Here is a 20,235-nt window from a genome sequence, read left to right as displayed (position 1 = left end):
TCCATCCCCGGCATCCCATATGGTCCCTTGAGCACTGCCAGGAGTGATTCCTGAGTGCAGAGCCAAAAGTAACTCCTAAACATGGCCAGGTGTGGCCCCCAAACAAAACAAAACAAAAATCAGATGTAAGTCTAGCAAGATGACTTATATTTTTTAAATTTAAAAAATTTTAGTAGTTCACAATGTTTGATTACATTCAATATTCAAACATCAATCCCACCACCATTACACCGTCCCACCAACAAATCTGGGATGTTTCCACCCCAAACCCCAATCCCTGTCCCAAAATACAACTGAAATAATATATTTTGTATTGTTTGTTATGAAGAACTGCTGAACATGCTTTCATAAAAGTGTTCATATAGGAAACAGTATGAAGGTTGTTCTATTTTGGCAGGAGCCATTAAGACATTCTATAGGATATCACTAATATGTTAAAGTTTGGGTGATATGAGCTTTGGTATATATCACTGTCATCCCATTGCTCATCGATTTGTTCAAGCGGGCACCAGTAACGTCTCTCATTGAGAGACTTATTGTTACTGTTTTTGGCATATCCAATACACACAGGTAGCTTGCCAGCCTCTGCCACGCGGGCTCCATACACTCGGTAGCTTGCCGGGCTCTCCGAGAGGGGCGGAGGAATCGAACTTGGGTTGGCCACATAAAAGGCGAACGCCCAACCATTGTGCTATCGCTCCAGCCCTTGGTATATATATCTGAAAATATGTATATATGCACTTATATATGTGTATGCATATATATATTTCCCTCTATGATTTGTTGCCTACTGTCTGAACCCCATCGATTGTGGTGTGGTAATTATGGAGAACAGGTAGAGAGTGTTTTATGATGTGAGCCCAGAGTCCAAGGTCACAAAGTTCCGCATTATCTGGGTTCCATAGGACTTCACTCATGCCTGAGGCTTGGCCCGAGTGTGGAGGTTTTTGGCTGTCTGAGCTGGGTCCCTTGGGGTGGGGAGGTCTCTCACCCGACCCCCTTCTGGGGCACCCTAGTGAAGATAGCTTGGAATGGGGTCAGGGCATTCTGCAGCACTCTCTTTTTGGAGTTTTAGTTTACAGTCCCTGGGTCTTGGCTGTTGATGAGATTACATGGCGCTGGGGGCAGTTTGTGGGTGTGACTGCCAAGCTACTGGAACACTGGGGACCTAGGGCAAGGAGGCCCAGTCCCGATCCAAGCAGGCCTGGAGCTCTCAGTCACAGGTTCCCGCCTACCTCTGCACTTCAGGCCCTCACTGTGTCTTTTGGTCTCTTTTGAGATTTACGGGTCTCTGAAATAAGGCCAATAAATGAGCTTATATAGCTGAGCCGGAGGTGGTTTGTAAGTGTGTCTCCCACATACCTAACTTTTGGCTGTTTAATTTCTTGGTAAACTTGGCCCCAAATTGTTGGGGTCTGGTCAAAGGCACAGCAGCAATTTGGGGGCATCTGGAAGTCTGAAGGCACCATCAGGCTGCTGATGCACTTGCCCCACAGGTACAGGTTGACCTGTGGTGGTACCATACCCCCTAAAAGAATAAAATCTTTAGGCCAAAATTCTGCACCTGGAATTTCTATTTTAGTCATCCATGTACCCATTTATTCACCCAGTAATGCATCCATTTGTCCACCACCATATCCTTTCCATCATGTATGCATGCACCAATCATCTATGTGTCTACCCATGCAGTACCAACCCTTTCCATACATACATGTATGCACCCATCATGCATGTATCCATCTGTATATCCACTCACCCATCCATGCATGTATCAATCAAAGGTGGGGAGAGTGCTGCAAGCTAATTTAAAATCCACTCTCCGGGGGACTAGGGGAAAGACAACGAAACCATCAAATAGTCATAATTCAACATGACAAACACACTAAATATTCAAGGACAAGAGGCCATGCCCATTTAAATACCTAGGAAGGGTCAGGAGCACATGTAGGAAAACATCAGAGCCGGGCACGGCACTAAGCAACGGGCAGAAAGTTTCCTGGAGGGGAGGGACCCTTGGGGTCTGCTGGGCGAGCCTGCACAAATTTCAGAGTCAGGAGAAGTCAGGTGAGCGTGAGAACGGCCAGGTGTGTGGGAGCGGGTTGGCGGGGGGCTGCACTCGAGGCAGGATGGCAGACCCGGGGGCACCTTCCAGCTCATGTTGATCAGCTCTCCACCAGGCGTCTGTGGGGACCCCCGCTCACGCCCCAGTGATGATGGTGGGCAACGTGACCCAGGACAGAGACAGCCGGTGGGGGAGGGGGGACCGTGACACTCAGGACATTCAAGGACAAGGGGAAAGGCGGAACGACGCCTGAGAAACTCCAACCTGGAGGGCAGATGGACGGGAAGTCCACTTTTCACTTCACTTCTGGGGAAACCCAGAGTGCGGGGGGGGGGGTCACCTCACAGAGGAGAGGTCGAGGCATCATTTGGCTGCAACTGGACAGAAGACTCGACAGAACACATCCCTGGCTTCCTCAGTGATGAAAGGCAAACCCAGAACATTCCTCTTGGACACCTGCGGCCCCCGGCCCTTCTCCCTTAACACGAGACGCCCAGGAGAGCTGCCTCTCTTCCCAGCCTCCACTCAGTCCCCCGTCTCCCTTACACGCTATTTGTTTGTTCGGGGGCCACACGGGTCTCTGGGATCGAACCCGGGTCAGCTGTGTGCAAGGCAAGTGCCCTCTCCGCTGTGCTGTCTCTCCAGACCCCGCCAGGCTCCATCTGAGATTTGTCTCCACTGAGTCATGTGTGATCGGGGTCACTGGCGGTTCCGACTGTCCCTCACCTGTGGGTCGGTGGCGCCCCCATGTTACTCACTCATACTAGGGACACACGATGAGCTGCTCTCCCGAAGCCTCCCTTGTGGCCTCAGGGACCGCTGCCCCATCTCGTCCTCTCGCCTTCTGGGGCAGTTCCTAAGGCGGCCCCATACTTAGCCTCGGCCCCCGAGTCCCATGGACATTCCTCCTTCCTGTGACCGCATCCAGCTCCGGGATTTCCAACCACCACCCCAAGACCCTTCTGAGTGACACTGCACAAGGTCGGTTTTCCTGACTGTACAGAGACTGTCCCGCCTCCTGACGTGGGGAACCTGAGCGTGCTGTCCTGTTCACCGAGGACTGTCACCACCACAATCGAGACACCACCACTTGCACTGGGTTCCAAAGATTCCTTCTCTGCCCGCTGCAATCCCATCTCGGTCCCCCGCCTCCAGGATGGGGATCTGCTAACAGATGAGTTCATCCCCCACCCGGCCCCCAGCGGAGACCCAGCTGTGCCAGCACCTTTGCTTTTAAGAGAATTTCCCACCGCATTCCTCAGCACTGCTGCCAAAACTAACATACCACTTATGTCCAGATCTATTCCGAAACTATTCTGTTCCACTGTCCCCCTGCCTGCACGGTGTTATCTGGAGCTGCCGCTTCTTCACCAGCTTTGACACGGGGGTGCATAAGCCCTCCAACCCCACCTGGGTCCCAAAAACGGACTTTGCTCTCAGGACTCTGAACTGGAAAAATAATTTTTCTTTTACTAGGGTGAACAAAACAAACAAACAACGGTATCTATCCTCTTAACTGTGTTGGTACATGGTCCCGGCGGTGTGGAGGCTTCTGCCTCTGCTCTGAGACCTTAGCACTCCGCCCGCTGCTTCTGGGAAACCACCCCTTCCCCTGTCCCAGGCCTTGGGAATCCCTGCTGTTCTCTTCCCACCACTTGGACCGTTTCAAAGGCGCCACCTGGGCGCACAGCACAGGATGCGTGTTTCTGTAACTGACCTCACTTAGCAGAGCGTCCCAAAGTTGTTCCCCGCTGTAGCCTCTTTCCTTTTTTGAGGCTGAGTAATACTCCATGGTGTGTCCTATAGACCGCAGCTTGCTTGCCAAAATGTGGGTGGGTTTCGATCTACTGGCAATTTCCAGGGGTGCAGCTGGTAGCCTGAAACCTACCCTCAGCACCTAGAGCACGGTGAGTACGGAGAGGCGAGACTGCAGAATCATTCGGCAGTACCACAGTTTTACATTCACCTGCAGTGGGGCCACAGCCGGGAGTTTTCAGGGCTGAGCCCTGGCTCTGCACTCGGAGGTCACTCCTGCTGGTGCTCAGGGGACCACATGGGGTGTGGGGGATCTAATCCAGGTCAGCTGCATGCAAGGCAAATTCCCTCCCTGCTGTACTCTCGCTCTGGCCCCGACACTTTATTTTCATGAAGGTGGGAGGACTCTCACTGCAATTGTTCCTCCAACAATTACGCCTCTTTATCCAGTTTTAGATGGCAGCTCAAGTCAGAGGGAAATGTCCTCTCGTTCTGACCGCCAGCTGCCACATTTACACTGTGAATGCTTTCCTTTCTGAGGGGAGGGCACCTTCGGCAGTGCTCAGGGCCTACTCCAGGCTCTGCCCTCAGCGACCACTCCTAGCAGGGCTCAGGGCACCCTACGAGGCGCTGAGGACTGAACCTGGGTCAGCTGCATGCAAGGCAAGAGCCCTCCACGCTGCACTCTCGTTCTGTTGGCAATCTGAATTATTTCTGGCCCATTTTTGTCTAAAGTCTATCCGAGCTGACTTTGTTAATAGAATGATTTCAGACACTCCTTCTGATCAAACTCACTCCAAATTAGCAAAGTCAGGCCACAGGCAGGAAAAGCAAGAGCAGTCATAAGCCGACACATCAAATTTTCCCCGAAACTGCTTGCCAGGACGATAAAATTAGAGGGGATTTCACCTTTAAAAGCCATCTTACTGGGGGCTGGAGTGATAGCATAGCGGGTAGGGCGTTTGCCTTGCACGCGGCCGACCCGGGTTCAAATCCCAGCATCCCATATGGTCCCCTGAGCACCGCCAGGAGTAATTCCTGAGTGCAAAGCCAGGAGTAACCCCTGTGCATCGCCAGGTGTGACCCAAAAACCAAAAAAAAAATAAAATAAAATAAAAGCCATCTTACTGGAGAGGAAGAGAAAGGAGGGTTTTCTTTGTCCCTCACTGATTTCCAACTTGATAATATGTTTCAAAGGCCATTACTGTGGGGCTGGTCTTATGGTTCACAAACTTATTATTTTCCACATTTACTGCGATCACTGTCTCTTCTGGAAATTGCCATCATGCCATTTTCTAGTTAGCAGAGGGCAGAGGAGAAACAAGTGCAAGTCCGTAGGGGTGGGGCAGGGTGGCAGGCAGACAACATTTATAGTACATTTATTAAAAGCGACTTCCCAGCCATGCAAACACATGCCACCGGGAACAGGACATGTGCTGAGTGGTAAGGGTCCTGTGCCAAGGCAAGATGGCTTGCATCAAAATTAATACTTTAAATTAAACTACGAAACACCTCTCAGCTATAAAATTGTGATGACTTTCTTTTTTAGTTTTTTTGAAGCATTACAGTGAAAGGAGTTATTTTGGTTCCACTGGTGGGCTTGCCTCTGAAACGTGCAGCTGTAATTGATGTTTTCGGGAAAGTGAAAAGGAGATGGTTAATAATTACTCCTTCATTCCCTACTTCTTTGGGGGAAAAGTGCCGAGCTCTACTTATTTTATGTTATGTGTTTATATCGCCTATACATCCTAAATTGATGGTCTCATAATACACTCAGTGACTACATGTACATAGTACATATGCATATGACAGCTAATTGCTTCCTTTTGTTTTGAGTTTTGGTTTTTTGCTTTTATTTTGTTTTGGTTGGGGGCCACTCCCACTAGTGCTCTGGGTTCTGTGCACAGGGATCACTCCTGGTGGTTCAGGGACCATATGGGAAGCCAAGAATTGAACCCGGGCTGGCCGTATGCAAGGCAATTAAGTACCCTACCCACTGTATCTTCACTCCAGCCCACAAGTTACTCTTGTTGCGGGTGGTGGTGGAAGGGGTAGGCAACTAAAACACACAGAAAACATTTCTTTGGGGCCTTCAAACACAAGATGATGACTTCCAAAGCTACAATTTTGTTCTGGCAAAGTAAAAGCAAAAATGTTAGCCACTTCATTTTTTGAGTCAATATCAAAATACTCATATTAGCATTTACATACATGGAATAGGGTTTTTTTTAAAAAAAACTAGGTTTAACCAACTGCTTAATAAAACTGAAAAAAAAATTTACATTTTGAGGAATTTTTTTTTTAATGGAAAACAGATTCATTTTTGCCAAAATGAGACAAGCTTACGTTTCTAGAAATCTATTCAAAAGTGGTGTGGGCAAGCATTTGGGAGTGAGTCACGAATCAAGTTCCACAGTCAGCAAACACACACAACTCTCGCCCTGTAGCTCGGGAGCTGGGTAATAACCAAGGCGACATCGGCCCACGGAGCATTTAAAGTTATAAGATCTATTTAGCACCACAATCATGCCCAAGTAATCCATTTAATCTGGCATTCTGTGGCCAGTGACAGGAGATCCATGGCCGCTATTCCAAATTTGTCTGTTGTAACACAGAAAATTAGTTCCACTTTGCTGACCACCAATGACTTATTCAATGGAGAAATCCCAAGGCCAGCAATCAGCCGGCACTGTTACTCCTAATAAACCGTCTTCTCCTGCGAACACCCAAGCCACGATGTGAGAAAGAAGCAGCAGCAGCAGAAGAAGAAATAAACAAGCTTCCAAGGTGCACCATGAAGAGTCTCACCACACACAAATGCAGAATTATCCTGCCTGAGCTGGATCTCGGGATCTTTCCCGAGGCACGGAGACAGCCCGCCGAGAGAGGGCGGGGACGAGCCCACTGCCGGGGGCCAACAGCGATTACTCAGGGCTGCTCAAAAATGCTCAAGCAACGTGACTCCACGAAAAGGAAATCTAGTATGTGAAACGCTAACTGAACAAAACGATGTATTAAATCCCGACAGAAAAACCACACCACAAAATGGGAAACTACTTAGAGGGATTCAGGGTAAAACTGAGGAGCCTCTTGCAAGGTTAAAAATGTGTGCATGTGTGTGTGTTGTGTGTGCGTGTATGTGTGTGTGTGTGTGTGTGTGTGTGTGTGTTCATTGTCCTATAGATAATCCTCGTAATAAAATAACAAACTTCTATCACTCAGGTGTGTTCCCTCCATCGGGAGAGGGTGTGGGAAGGAAACAGCAAGTGTTCAGGATGTATAGAATGCAGAATATTTCTGCATTTTTGTGTTTTGTTTCAACATTTTGGTTCTATGGCTTGGGCAGGAAATCACTCTACATTTTCTTCTTCTTCTTCTTCTTCTTCTTCTTCTTTTTCTTCTTCTTCTTCTTCTTCTTATTATTATTATTATTATTATTATTATTTGGTTTTAGGGCCGCAGCTGGAAGTGCTCAGGGCTTACTCTTGGCTCTACACTCAGGGATCACCCCTGGTGGGCTTGGAGGACCATGTGGAAGGTCAGGGACCAAACCTGGGTCAACCGTGTGATGGCAAACGTCCTACCGACTGTACTATCGCTCTGGCCCATCATTCCACTTTTTTTTTTTTAAGGTGCTGAATGAGGAGGTAAGAAATGTGTTAACCAGATGATAAAAAAAAAAAAAATCATTCCCTGCTAAAAAATGGGTTTAATTCATCTATTCGAATTTGAAACACTGAAACCCAAAACTGAGCCTGACTCGCAGGAGAGCACTTTAAAAACAAAACCAAAACAACCCACATGTGTCTTTTCTTTCCTCCCGGAAACACTGATTTACAAAAGGTTTTGTTCTGGAACTTTCCAAGGCAGTCACCATGGGATACACATATTTATTAGAATCTGAAATGTGACTTACTACTGAAAACAAAAATTTTCACCTGGTTTCACTTCAATTACTTGTAACTGAAACACAGAAGCAGGGAAACTATTTTCCTGCTAAGAGCAACTTGACAGCGAGGAAGGATCTGCCTGGCCTTCCCCTGCCCCACCACGGGCAGCACGACTGTCGGGACGGGGAGAATGTTCCAGAGAGGGGCAGCACAGCCTTACACATTAGGGCCCCAAATTCAAATCCCAGCACCACAGTCTGTGCCCCCAGGGGCCCTGCACGCCTGAGCAATACCTGCACTGGGCCGAGCGTCTCAGAAGTGGGACCCCCGACACCCAAACCAATCACTGTCAGTGTGTGGGGGTCTGTGCTGCCTCACACGTATGAACCAACCCCCAGCTCTACACTCTGAGATCCCGCTTCAAGCTGAAACACTAACATTTGGGATCTACTGTGTTCCATAAAATTAATTTCACTTGTCCTTACACGCTTAGTGGTAACTAAAAAATTTTAAGTTGGAGATTAAGGCTCATGACAGATCTCTATTGGACAATACTGTCTCATTCCACCACTTTTTTTTTTTTACTGGTAATCTGGAAATCAGAATTTAGTGTGTGTGCGTGTGTGTGTGTGTGTGTGTGTGTGTGTGTGTGTGTGTGTGTGTGTGTGTGTGTGTGTGTGTGTGTGTAGGGGGCTCAGAGGGGCAGGTGGTGAGGGAACGGTTTGGATCACACCCGGCTGTGATCAGGAGTCACTCCTGGCTCTGTGCTCAGGGGAACCATATACAGTGTCAGAGATGAAAACAGGGTCAGCTCTCAGAACTTGTCTTTCCACAGAAGAAATGAGAAAAAGGCCCAGAGAGATAGTGTCGGGGTTACACTATCACTCCAGCTCAATCCCTACAGTGCAGACGGTCCCCAGAGCACCACCAGAAGTGATCTTCAACAAGAGTCAGTAGCCCCTGGACACCCCAACTGCCCCTCCCCGCCAAAGGAGGAAGCATTGTTGGGGTTTCAGATTATACCATTAAGACCTATTCGATAACTAGCACTGCTTGTGGACGCTGCTTATGTGAGCACTCTCGTTTCATCTTCCTCCAAGGAAAACTTGGTTGACTGGCAGAAGACACTGTCAAGAAAACCTTGATGCGTCTTGCAGTGTTCTCAGAGTTGGCGGCCCCAGTTCTACACTCTGAGATGCTCCAGGTGACATGGACGGAGGTGGCCTCTGTCCCTTCTGGTCCATGCTTTGCTGCTCGCTCCCTGCAGTTCCCACAGAGACTCGAATTTCTTTTGTTTTGTTTTGTTTTCGGTTTGGGGGCCATAGCCGGTGGTGCTCAGGCCTTACTTCCGGGCTCTGTGCTCAGGGATCACTCCTTCCAGGGCTCAGGGGGACCCCATGGGGTCCCGGGGATCTCCTGGAAGCCCAGAACAAGGCTGAAAGCGATGGGGCAGGAGCAAGAGGGCACGGGAGGCAGCAGCACCGAGCCTTGAGTGGCCTGCTGGGGAGACAGGGCACTGGGCAGCCTCAGAGCGAGCAAGGAAGGGGACCTGTCTGTGCCCCCCCCCAGGACCCGGCCGTAGGGGGCACCGGCAGGAACAGTTGGGCACATGCCCCTCCCTGGGAGAGGGGAGCAGGGGAAAGGACGACAGTAAAGGCGACGAGGAAGGGGGAAACTTGGTTGGAAAGGAACATGTCCGGTTCAGCGGGTCACTTCCGTGGCAGGCTCGGGGGCGCCCGTGCATCTCTGGGGGCCACTCCTGCAGAGAGGCACAGCCCAGCGCGTTACTGTTACCGAACAAGGCAGAGATTTCTCAAATGTTGGAAGGTGGGGGGTGGGGGGAGGGGGAAGAAATGGCAAAGGAGCTAAGAAAGCTGTTACACGGCGCCTGGGAGGGAAACTGGGGACACTGGTGGTGGGACAGATACACTGGTAGAGGGGTGGGTGTTGGAACACTGTATGACTGAAACCCACCCATGATCAGCCTCGTAACTGTACCTCACGGTGACTCAATCAAATAAATAAATAAATAAACAATGCTTGAAGGAATGAAGGCACAGAAAAAAGGGAAATGAAATCCTCAATGTGTATATAAGACAAAGTTAATTTCTGAGATCACAACATGCAAGAGGGCTCTCCATCCACCCACCCATCCATCCACCCACCCATCCATCCATCCATCCATCCATCCATCCATCCATCCACCCTTCTGTCCTATTACTGATACTGTCCATGTGCCAGACACTCAGCAAGGCTGTGGGAATTCAAGGTCAAATCAAAGTTGAAACAGGTAATTTAGATTAATTAAAGAAAGTTAATAACCTATGAAATTCATTATCCAAATGATGGCACATGCCAAAATACAATTTAGTGCAGAAGAAATTAATGGATGACACGCAGCTCATGAGGTCTTACCTACGCAAACCAGGAACGCGCCCAGACAACGTGAATAATTGGATTTGACTGAATGACTGGGGACTCCTTTCCGACACCCCCCCTAAGCCTTCAGCACCTAATCCCACGAAGATTATTAACTGTTTTCTTTCATAGGCAGCAGAATGCCAGCAATAATGCGGCGTGCGAGGGACCACCTAGCCTTAAATACAACACCGGGCCTGTTCTTCCTGGTGGGACAAACCAGAAATCTCCCACCTGCTACCTCAAGAGAAAATGAAAGAACCAGAAGAATAATTAGGGGCGTGTGACATTGGGAATCGAACCCAGGGCATTGCACATACAAGGTGACTGTCTACCGCTCAGCCCTATCCCTGGCCCAAAGGAAGGGGACTTTTGTTCTGAGGGGAGGGGGGTTCCCAAGACCCTGGGGCCCTCTGGCTGGTTCTGAGCCGACTGAGCGGGTGGTTCAATGTGAGGGCCGAGGATGCGTGCCACCCAGGCCCGCCATGCTGGGGACCAAGCCCAGCTGCTCGGGCTGAGGTGCTCTGGGGACCAAACCCAGGTCGACACGGACTAAGCATGTGCCCCAACAACGTAGAACCCTGGGCCCCAGGAGAGTGAACTCATCCTTTGTGTTGGGCTTGGCTCTTGTGCAGGAACACACCCGGCAGTGCTTGGGGAACGTGTGGGTGCTGGGGATGGAACCCCAGCTGAACAGCTGCTCCAGCCCCAGGAACACCACTCTTCCTCGTGGCTGAGACACAGGCAGCCAAGGGGTCAGGCCCGGTCGTGACGCGCCCGTCCTCTGCCCCCACCCACAACAGCTGGTGGGAACCAGGAGGCTGGAACGGGGGCCAGGGGGGGTGCTGACAGGGCAGCTGATTCAGCTGAGGATCCACAGCCAACCCACAGAGGAACTGGGTTTTCCAGAAGACACCACCCAGCTCCGACACCCTCCCCAGAGAACACAGGCAGCCTGGGCCTGGGGACAGAGCAGCCCACTGATTGTTGTTGTTGTTGTTGTTTGGGTCGTATCCGGCGATGCTCAGGGACTACTCCTGGCTCATGCACTCAGGAATTACCCTGGCGGTGCTTAGGGACTCTATGGGATACTGGGAATCGAACCCGGGTGGGCTGCGTGCAAGGCAAACGCCCTCCCTGCTGTGCTCTCGCTCCAGCCCCCGTCCACTGACTCTTTACAACTGTATTAAACCACATCTGTTCAGTTGCATGCAAAGTCAGTGGTATCTTACAGGGCAAGACCCGTCATGACACTGAATCACGGTAAGGGGGGGAAAGCCGCCAGGGTATTGCATGTGGGGGAGCACTTCCCGTGATGCTCTTAGGGAGCACTTCCCATGATGCTCATGGGGATCACATCCTGTGGTACTCATGGGGGGCATTTCCTGTGGTTGCTCTTGGGGGCCACCACCTGTGAGAAGCGGGGTCCGACCTGGGGCTCTTGCATGTGCTGCAGGCAGGAGGAAGGGGACCCTGGCCATGGGTACTGGGCGTGTCTGAAAGCTGAGGCAGCAGGAAGGCACGGAGGCCTTCAGAGAGGCGCGGGGAGGGCACAGCACAGCAAGGCGGGCCGCCCGGGAGATGGAAGCCTCTCCCCGGGAACTGCCCCGTCAGCCGCTCCTTGTGGAAGGACCTGTGATGAAGGCGGTGTAGAGAACATCCACTCAGCCTTCCCCCGAGCACGGCACTGGGCCCCTCCACCCCGGAGAGGGGCACGTGTCGTCCCTTCCCTCCCCCCCGCCCTCCTTCCCTTCATTTCCCAGTAGATTTGTTCCCCTTCACTGCGCGTCTCCTCCTGAAATCCTTCCCGAGAGGAAGGTCTGGGTAAGGCCTGGGACGGACTTTCCGACACGGCGATTCCCAGCTCCAGCCTGAGTCCGCGGCTCCCTGAGAAATCAGTTGGTGGGGTTCGACTCGGCTGGTCAGAACAAGTGGACATGGGGGGTGGCTTGACCGAGGCCTCGGGGGCTGGCGTGACGGCAGGCCGGGTCGGTGCTGAGCCGGGGCTCACCGCAGACTCCACAGTCCGCACCTCCCAGGCGCCGGGGGGCCGGCGGGAGAGGGAGAGCGTCCCTTTTCCTTCTCGAGGCCGCAGCCTCTCTCCTCCCGCTTCTCAGAAGTCACCCGGGACCCCCCAGCGTCACGCGTGAAGCCTGTGCTGCAGCCAGCTGAGCACTGAGAAAAGCAGACAGGATGCTTCCTCGATGGCAAAGAGGAAGGTTCGAACCTCCCGGGGGCTGGAGAGATGGCGCGGTCCAGCCGCAGGGCGCCTGCCTTGCACGCGGACGCCCCAGGACACGCCCCAGCACCCCCGCCCACAGTGATCCCTGAGCACAGAACCAGGAGTCAGCCCTGAGCACCCGTGGGGGTGGCCCCCCAAACAAAACCAAACAAGAGAAACAAAAGACTCTAACCCTCCTGCACCTCCCGAAGAACGCGGTTCCTCAGAAGAGGACCCGGGATGTAAACTGAGGAAAATGACCGAGTGCGTGAGCCGGAGGGAACAGACGAGCTTCTCCCGACTCTGCCGCCGACACCCCCCGAGGGCAGCTCCGGGCACCTGGCAGGGCCCCCCCCCCCCGGAAACCGTCAGCCCCGTTACCTGGATGGTCCTTGGAGTGCCATCAACGCTGACAGACAACAAGGGTGACGCCAGGTTCCACGTGCCGGTCACATTCAGCTTCGACCCGTCAACTTCCACCTGTTGTGACACCAGAAAGGGCTGTTACCGCGCAGGAAGACAGAGCACCGGCGCGGTCGGCAGCGGCCCCGCAGAGCAGATGGCTCCAAGAGGCCTGTCATGTTTCCCCGGCCCCGCCGTGAAAGACGGGCCAGCGGGGGGGGTGCATGGGCGTCTCTGGGGAGGGGGGCGGGGCTGGGGTCCAGCTGCCTCCCGGTACGGGGGTTTCAGGCTGTATCCAGGGAGGAGCCCGGAGCCCCCGTACGCCAGGCCGATCTGGACATGCCGCACCGCCTGCAATTAGACGAGGAATGCATATGAATTCCGGTGACACTCCGTGACCCCCGCAACAGGGCCCGCATCTAATATCCTCTCCAAGGACCACGGGGGAACTTTCCCCGCGTTCAATTTTCATGAAGGACTGCGAGGCGTTGTCTTAATTAAGCAGAGGCTTTAATTAGGCGGCATTCGTGGGTGTTGAATATTAAAAGTCCGTCTGAACTCTGCAAAGCTCTGTCACACTCCTGTCCATCACAGAAGGCGCCCCGCAACAGGTCGGCATTCGTGAAGACAAAAGTGACACCGTGGTCGTTTAAAAGAGATTCTCCCCCGGGGCCAGAGCGATCCAGCTCAGAGGGGATCACGGCAGACCCGGGTCCAGTCCCCGGTATCCCATAAAGTCCCCTGGGCCCACCAAGACTGATGCCCGAGCACAGAGCTAGGAGTCAAAGAAAGATACTCCTAAGAGAAAAATACTCCACCTCCAAGCACACGTGGAAGTAGCTGCAAGGAAGCAAGCAAAGCTACCTTCAAGTAAAATGCAGTTTTACAGTAAGAGTCGTGGCTAAGAGGTGTCTGGGGGTGCTGTTCCCAAGGGAAGACAGCAGGTCCTGAATAATTCTACTAATTCTTTTGGGACAGTCACTTATTCCAGCAGCTGCAGGCCACTGTGATTTTGTACGTGCAAGACAGCAGGAATAGCTCAACTGATTAAGTACATCCTTTGCATGGAGGGGCCCCGGTATGATCCCTCTGGCATCACACAGTCCCCTGAGCACAGAGCCAGGAGTAGCCCCCAAGCACCACCAACAAAACGACAAAAAGGAAAAGTGTGGGGCTGGAGCGACAGCACAGCAGGGAGGGCATTTGCCTCGCACACGACCAACCCGAGTTCAATGCCCAGCGTCCCAAATGGTCCCCCGAGCACCACCAGGAGTAATTCCTGAGTCCATGAGCCAGGAGTAACGCCCCCTGTGCATCGCCGGGTGTGCCCCTAAAAGCGTAGAGGAAAAAAAAAAGGCAAAGTGTGTTCAGCTAGTCACACGAGCATTTGGCTGAAGATGTGTGAATACTATCTTCCCCTGCGGTGTGGTCCTGGAGTCTGTCAGCGGAGATGTGTGTCTGGTTACGGGGGCAGCTCTCGGGAGCGGGGACCGGATGCTAGTGCGGGGTTAGAGTCATTGCTTTGCAACCCGCCTGGTCGCGGCTCAAGTCCCCAGCATCTGCATAAGGCCGGGCGTGACCCAAGCCCCGCCCTTCCCCTGAAAGTCTCAGAGGACCTGTGCCACGTGTGGGGGCCCGTGCGCGGTGGCCTCCCTTCTATCTACACTGCCCGGGGGTCACCGAAACCACGTCTTACTGAGCTCCAGCTGCTGGAGAGGCCAGGTGGACACTGACCCTCACAGCCTCCGTTATCCAGACTAACACGCCGAGTCTCCACGTGGCGGGTGACGCAGGGGAAACCCGTGACCCCAGGAGAGAGTGGCCACCAGGAGGCCAGCCAGGGCGGGTCTCCACGGTCCCCTTTCTCCTTCCTCCTCAGACAGCGAAAGACTTTTCAAAGGCCTCTCAACACACAAGGTCTTTCTTTCCTTACTCATTTATATTTATTGGTTTATTTTGACTTTTTGGGTCATACCTGGCGATACTCTGAGGTCACTCCTGGCGGTACTCGGGGGAACCATATGGGAAACCGGGGACACACACCCAGTCCACCTGTGTGCAGGGGAAACACCCTGCCCGTTGTACTGTCACTCCAGCCCAACAAGGTATTTTTTAAAAGGCCGTGGGCGCCCGCACCCATCGGTGCCCAGGGGCCACTGCTCAGGAGAGGCCCTGGCAGTGCTCAGGGGACTGGGCTGGCCATCTGGAGGGCGAGAGCCTTCATCCCGGTACCAGCGCTGTGCAGAGGCGGGAAGGACACGCAGGGCCGGCAACCTAGAGCTGGGGCCCCAGGGACAGGAGACGTTACAAACAGCTAAGGGGAACTGTCTGGTGGGACAGGGGCAGCTCTGCTGTCTGCAGGCTGAGCAGGGTCTGGGAATATTCCAGAAACCACCCGGGGGTCCCCTTTTCCCAAGTGAGTCAACTGTGTAGTGTGTGAATTCTGTCTCCAGGGATTAAAAAGGTGAATGAGAGGGGCCGGAGCAATGGCACAGCGGGGAGGGCGTTTGCCTTGCACGTGGCCGACCTGGGTTCGATTCCCAGCATCCTGTATGGTCCCCTGAGCACCACCAGGAGTAATTCCTGAGTGCAGAGCCAGGAAAAACCCCTGTGCATCACAGGTGTGACCCAAAAAAAAAAAAATGGTGAACAAGAAAAGGAGGTTCTTCCTTTTTTCAAAAATCAGTCGGAAAGAAAGTGCAGCAGGCTGGGTGTTTGCCTGACAGGCGAACGTCCCGGGTTTAATTCCAGCATCCCATGTGATGCCCCGAGCACCCCAGGAGTGGTCCCTGAGAGCAGAGTCAGGTTAACTCCTGTACATCGCCGGCCGTGACCCAGGGGCGCTGAAGCCATAGTGCAGCACGCGTAGGGCACTTGCCTTGCACACGATCATCAAACCAAGCTCCATCCCCAGCGTCCCATAGGGCCCCCTCCCCGCCCCACCAGGCGGGACCCCTGAGCACGGAGCCCTGAACACCACTGGGTGTGGCCCCCAAAAGAAAACTCAGAAGCAGCACTTTGGTGAGAAACTTAAGACCTGCAGAATGACTTACAGAATTTAAGAAGAGCAACAGGCTGAGGCGAGGGGTCCCGGGGTAGAACCCACGTCGGCCACACGAGAGGCCCTGGGCTTACCCTCTGGCACCACCCAGTGTGGACCTCTTGGTTCCGAGCACTATGAAGGGAGCGCTTTGAACGGGGAGTCCCAGTCCCTACAACGGGGCCGTGTGCTGATCACGCCCGTGGGTCGGAAGAGTCAGAGCTAGTAAGTCGCTTTCCGACGGACCGATGGGTTCCATGTGATCCCAATCCACCTCCCAACAGGCTCTCTCTCCTTTGGGAGAAACGGACGCGCTCACCCTGAGATCCACGTACACGAGCAAAGGAAACACGACAGCAAGACCAATTTTGGAAAATAAGCAAATCAGAGAGCGCGGGGCCCTTGGCTTTCAGACTTCCCCTTGCGCCGGGGGCTCAGGAAACGGGGAAGAAACGCACGGCCATGAGGAGAACAAGGCGGGAGAGAGCGTCTGGCGGACTTCCCCGGGGAGCGCCAAGACAGGAAGAAGACGGAAAACAGAGTCCGCTGGCCAGCAGCCCCGGGGCACCTGGACAGTAATATCATTTTATTTACTTTTCAGTGGGGGACTATCCCTGGCGGTGCTCAGAGCTCATTCCTACCTCTGTGCTCAGGGTTCACTCCTGGTGGGGCCCAGGGGACCACATGGGGCACTGGGGATCGAACCCGAGTCAGCCGTGTGCCGGGCACTCAAGCATCTTTACAAGCCCTGGACTGTTTCTCCAGCTCCTCAACGGCAGTAATTTTTAATTGTAATAATTTTCTGGGCCGGAGAGGTGCCTCAAAGGGCTGCGCGCGGGCTCCCAGAAGCCCTGACCTCGCGACCCCCCAAGTCCGCCCCTCCCAGCACAGAGCAGAGGGGGCTGCGAGCACCGCCAGGCACCGCCTCCCACGAAGAGACCCTGGCATTGCCGCACAGCGGAGCAAAGCTCAACTCGGGCAGCGGGAGAGAGTGCGAGGGGCTCGCCAGGCACGTGCCAGGCTGGGAACCCCATCCCTTTGGCCCCCGGCCCCTGCCCGTGCCAGCACCGGGAATGGCCCCTACTCAAAGACACTCAAGTTGATGAAAGCTCAGCACCGGCCCAGGTGGGGCTCATGCTCCACCCTGAGCAGATCTGAGTTCGATTCCTGGAACCACACGGTCGCCCCCTCTCTCCCCCGACCAAGCTCTTCAGGGAGCGAGCACTGAGGCCCTCTCCCCACGCAAAACCAAAGCTCGGGGGTTTGGAGCAATAGCGCAGTGGGTAGGGCATTTGCCGTGCACGTAGCCGACCCGGGTTTGATTCCCAGCATCCCATAGGGTCCCCTGAGCACCGCCAGGGGTGATTCCTGAGTGCAGAGCCAGGAGTGATCCCCGAGCATCTCTAGGTGTGACCCAAAAAGAAAAATAAAGGAGGGGGAGAGAGAGAGAGAGAGAGAGAGAGAGAGAGAGAGAGAGAGAGAGAGAGAGAAGTCCCTGCCATAGAGGCAGGCAGGGAGGTGGGGGTGGGGGGTGATGGGAGGGAACCTGGGGACACTGGTGCTGGGACATGTACCCTGGTGGAGGGGTGGGTGCTGGAACACTGTGTAACTGAAACCCAACCATGAACAGCTTTGCAAGGGTCTATCTTACAGTGATTCAATAAAAAAGTATTTTTAAAAAATGCATGAGTCATACATGGCAAAAACATAAGACAAATCAGGTGCGACCAAACTGCAAACTTCGGTTTTCAGACAAGGCAGCTCGAAGGAGAGCTAAGTCACAGGTCGGGAGGAAGTAGCTGTGGGGGACGTTTATGGGGGCGGAGGGGGGTAGGGGGGAGTTCCCGGGTTGAGAGCAGAGGCTCTGCATGCAGGAGCCTCAGGTCCAGCCCCAGGCACTGCATGGTCCCCTGAGCACTGCAGAGAGTGGTCCTTGAGCACTAAGCCGGGAGCAGCACCACTGAGTGGCCCTGCCCCCCCCCCCCAAAGAACAGAACAGTTTCCCAGAAAGGTGGTGTGACCAAATGGAAGAGTTCCTGCTTCTAGGTCAGAGACACCGTTTACACCCCATGCCTGGGCCTAGGGTGACTAACGGAGCTCTCGGACGCGGGAAGTCAGCTCGCACTGGCCCGGCACCGAGAGCCTGACACGGAGAACCACCCGACCTTTGCAGTGCCGGAGACTGACGGGCAGCAGAATCTCCCTCAAAGGAAGGGAGGGTCTGGGGAGAGGGTACGGGGACCACGGCTCTGACAAGGAAGAGCTCCAGCTGCCCCGCTCCTCCCCAAGCCCCGCCAACTGCATCTCCCACCGCAGGGAAAAAGCAGCAGGACGACCTTCTGCACAAAGCTTAAAAAAGTACATAAATAAATAAGATGAAAAAACTAGACTAAGAGCATATAAGAACTCCTAAGAGATAAACAGGAAACGTTCAGATAAATAGTTCTCCTGAGTCTCAAAGAGCGCCGTCGGAAATGTGACCCCCCCTTAAAAAAAAGAAAAAAGAGCTCAGAGAAGAAAAACAAAGGTTCAAAGAAGAGATTCTACTACAACAGAAGGAAATGAAAACCAAGCTGATGGAACTCAAAGGGGGGAGGAAATGAAGGGAAAAACAACAGTAGAGAGATAAAAATCACTCAAGAAGCACCTGAAAAATAGAATAAATGTGACTGAAAAAGGAAGGATGAAGAGAAATCATATCAGACACAATGGCAAAGACCAACAAAACAAAAACAAGGCACAGGTAAGAGAAATGATGTCCAAGCAATATGGCATCTCCAGGGAGACTTTTAATTTACAAGAAGTGCAAATTAAAAAATATGGTGGGGTGGGGGCTGGATTGATAGCACAGTGGGAAGGGCGTTTGCCTTACACGCGGCTGACCTGGGTTCGATTCCCAGCATCCCATATGATTCCTTGAGTACTGCCAGGAGTAATTTCTGAGTGCAAAGCCAGGAGTAACCCCTGTGCATCGCCAGGTGTGACCCAAAAAGAAAATTAAAAAGATGGTGCAAACACTCAGGAATTACTCCTGGTGGTGCTCAGGAGACCATATGGGATGCTGGGAATCGAACCCGGGTTGGCTGCATGCAAGGCAAATGCCCTACCCACTGTGCTTGCTATCACTCCAGCCCCCCAAAAATAGATTGATTTAAAAAAAATATGCATCTACAACCCAGATATGTGGCTCAGTGGCAGAATACTTGTCCTGTATGTGTGAGGGTTCAGTCACACACACACACACACACACACACACGAGTATTAATCTACCACTCTCCGTGGTAGTTATTCATGATTGAGTTCCAGGCACACAGTATTCCAACACCAATCCCTTCACCCCGTCACCCCTTCACCAGTGTCCACTTCCCTCCATCAATGTCAGTTTCCCTCCTGACACCCCCCATCCCTCACGCCTGCCTCCAGGACAGGCACTTTTATCTTTTTCTTTACATCACTGCATAGGAGTCACTAATTTTTTTTCTACCAATATGATTTTCTATGTGACATTCAATCAAAAAGAAATCCTCCGCAAAAAAAAAAAAAACCGATGGTGCAAAATGTTATAAATAAAAACAATTTATAGATTAATGATGTCCATAAAACTTTAAGAATAAAGAGGGGCCAGAGAGATAGCACAGTGGGTAACGTGTTTGCCTTGCACATGACCAGCACCCAAAAAGGGTGCTCCATCCCTAACACCCTAAAAGGTTCCCTGAGTCTGCCAGCAGTGATCCCTGAGTACAGAGTCAGGAGTCCCCCTGGGCACAGCCGGGTATGGCCCCAAAGCAAAACAAAACAAAACAAACGAAAAAGAAATAATTAGCACTGTACTGTAGCACTGTTGTCCCGTTGTTCATTGATGTGCTCAAGCGGGCACCATTGTAACGTCTCCATTGTGAGACTTGTTGCTACTGTTTTTGGCATATCGAATACACCACAGGTAGCTTGCCAGGCTCTGCCGTGTGGGCGGGATACTCTCGGTAGCTTGCCAGGCTCTCTGAGAGGGGCGGAGGATTCGATCCCGGGTCGGCTGTGTGCTGCAAGGCAAACGCCCTACCCGCTGTGCAATCGTTCCAGTCCAAAGAAATAATTACATGGGTATTTTTGGCAAAAAGAAAAAAAAAGTCATGCATAAACAAGAAATAGCTCAGGTAAGTCCCAATATTGCAAGAGCAACATTGCCCCAGAACACCACTGACTGGAGCTGGATGGCATCCCTGGCCTTGCATACAGCCAACCCAGCCTCCACCCCCGGCACCCCACGTGGTCCCTAAGCAAGATAAGGAAGGACAGCAGCATCTCCGCTCATCCCGGTTCACTCTGTCCTCAGAGGGTGTTACGGGAATGCAGCCAGACGGAGCCTAGAAGAACCAGCACCCCAGGGTGGAGCGATAGCACAGCGGGGAGGGTGTTTGCCTTGCACGTGGCCAACCCGGGTTCGATTCCC

General features: G+C 52.8%; 1 protein-coding gene across 1 annotated transcript in view; it reads right to left on the bottom strand.

Annotated features, from left to right (window-relative positions):
• The window catches only part of PCCA (propionyl-CoA carboxylase subunit alpha), a 275,284-nt gene that overhangs the window by 47,522 nt on the left and 207,527 nt on the right, over positions 1–20,235 (bottom strand). The window contains exon 20 of the mRNA XM_055119924.1: positions 12,728–12,826. Coding sequence (XP_054975899.1) covers positions 12,728–12,826 — 99 coding nt within the window. The remainder of the gene's footprint in view (positions 1–12,727; positions 12,827–20,235) is intronic.

Source organism: Sorex araneus, chromosome 1, assembly GCF_027595985.1.
Source record: "Sorex araneus isolate mSorAra2 chromosome 1, mSorAra2.pri, whole genome shotgun sequence".
Classification (NCBI taxonomy): Eukaryota; Metazoa; Chordata; class Mammalia; order Eulipotyphla; family Soricidae; genus Sorex; species Sorex araneus.
Note: the sequence above shows the minus strand (reverse complement) of the source record. Positions and strands in the feature narration are given on the sequence as shown.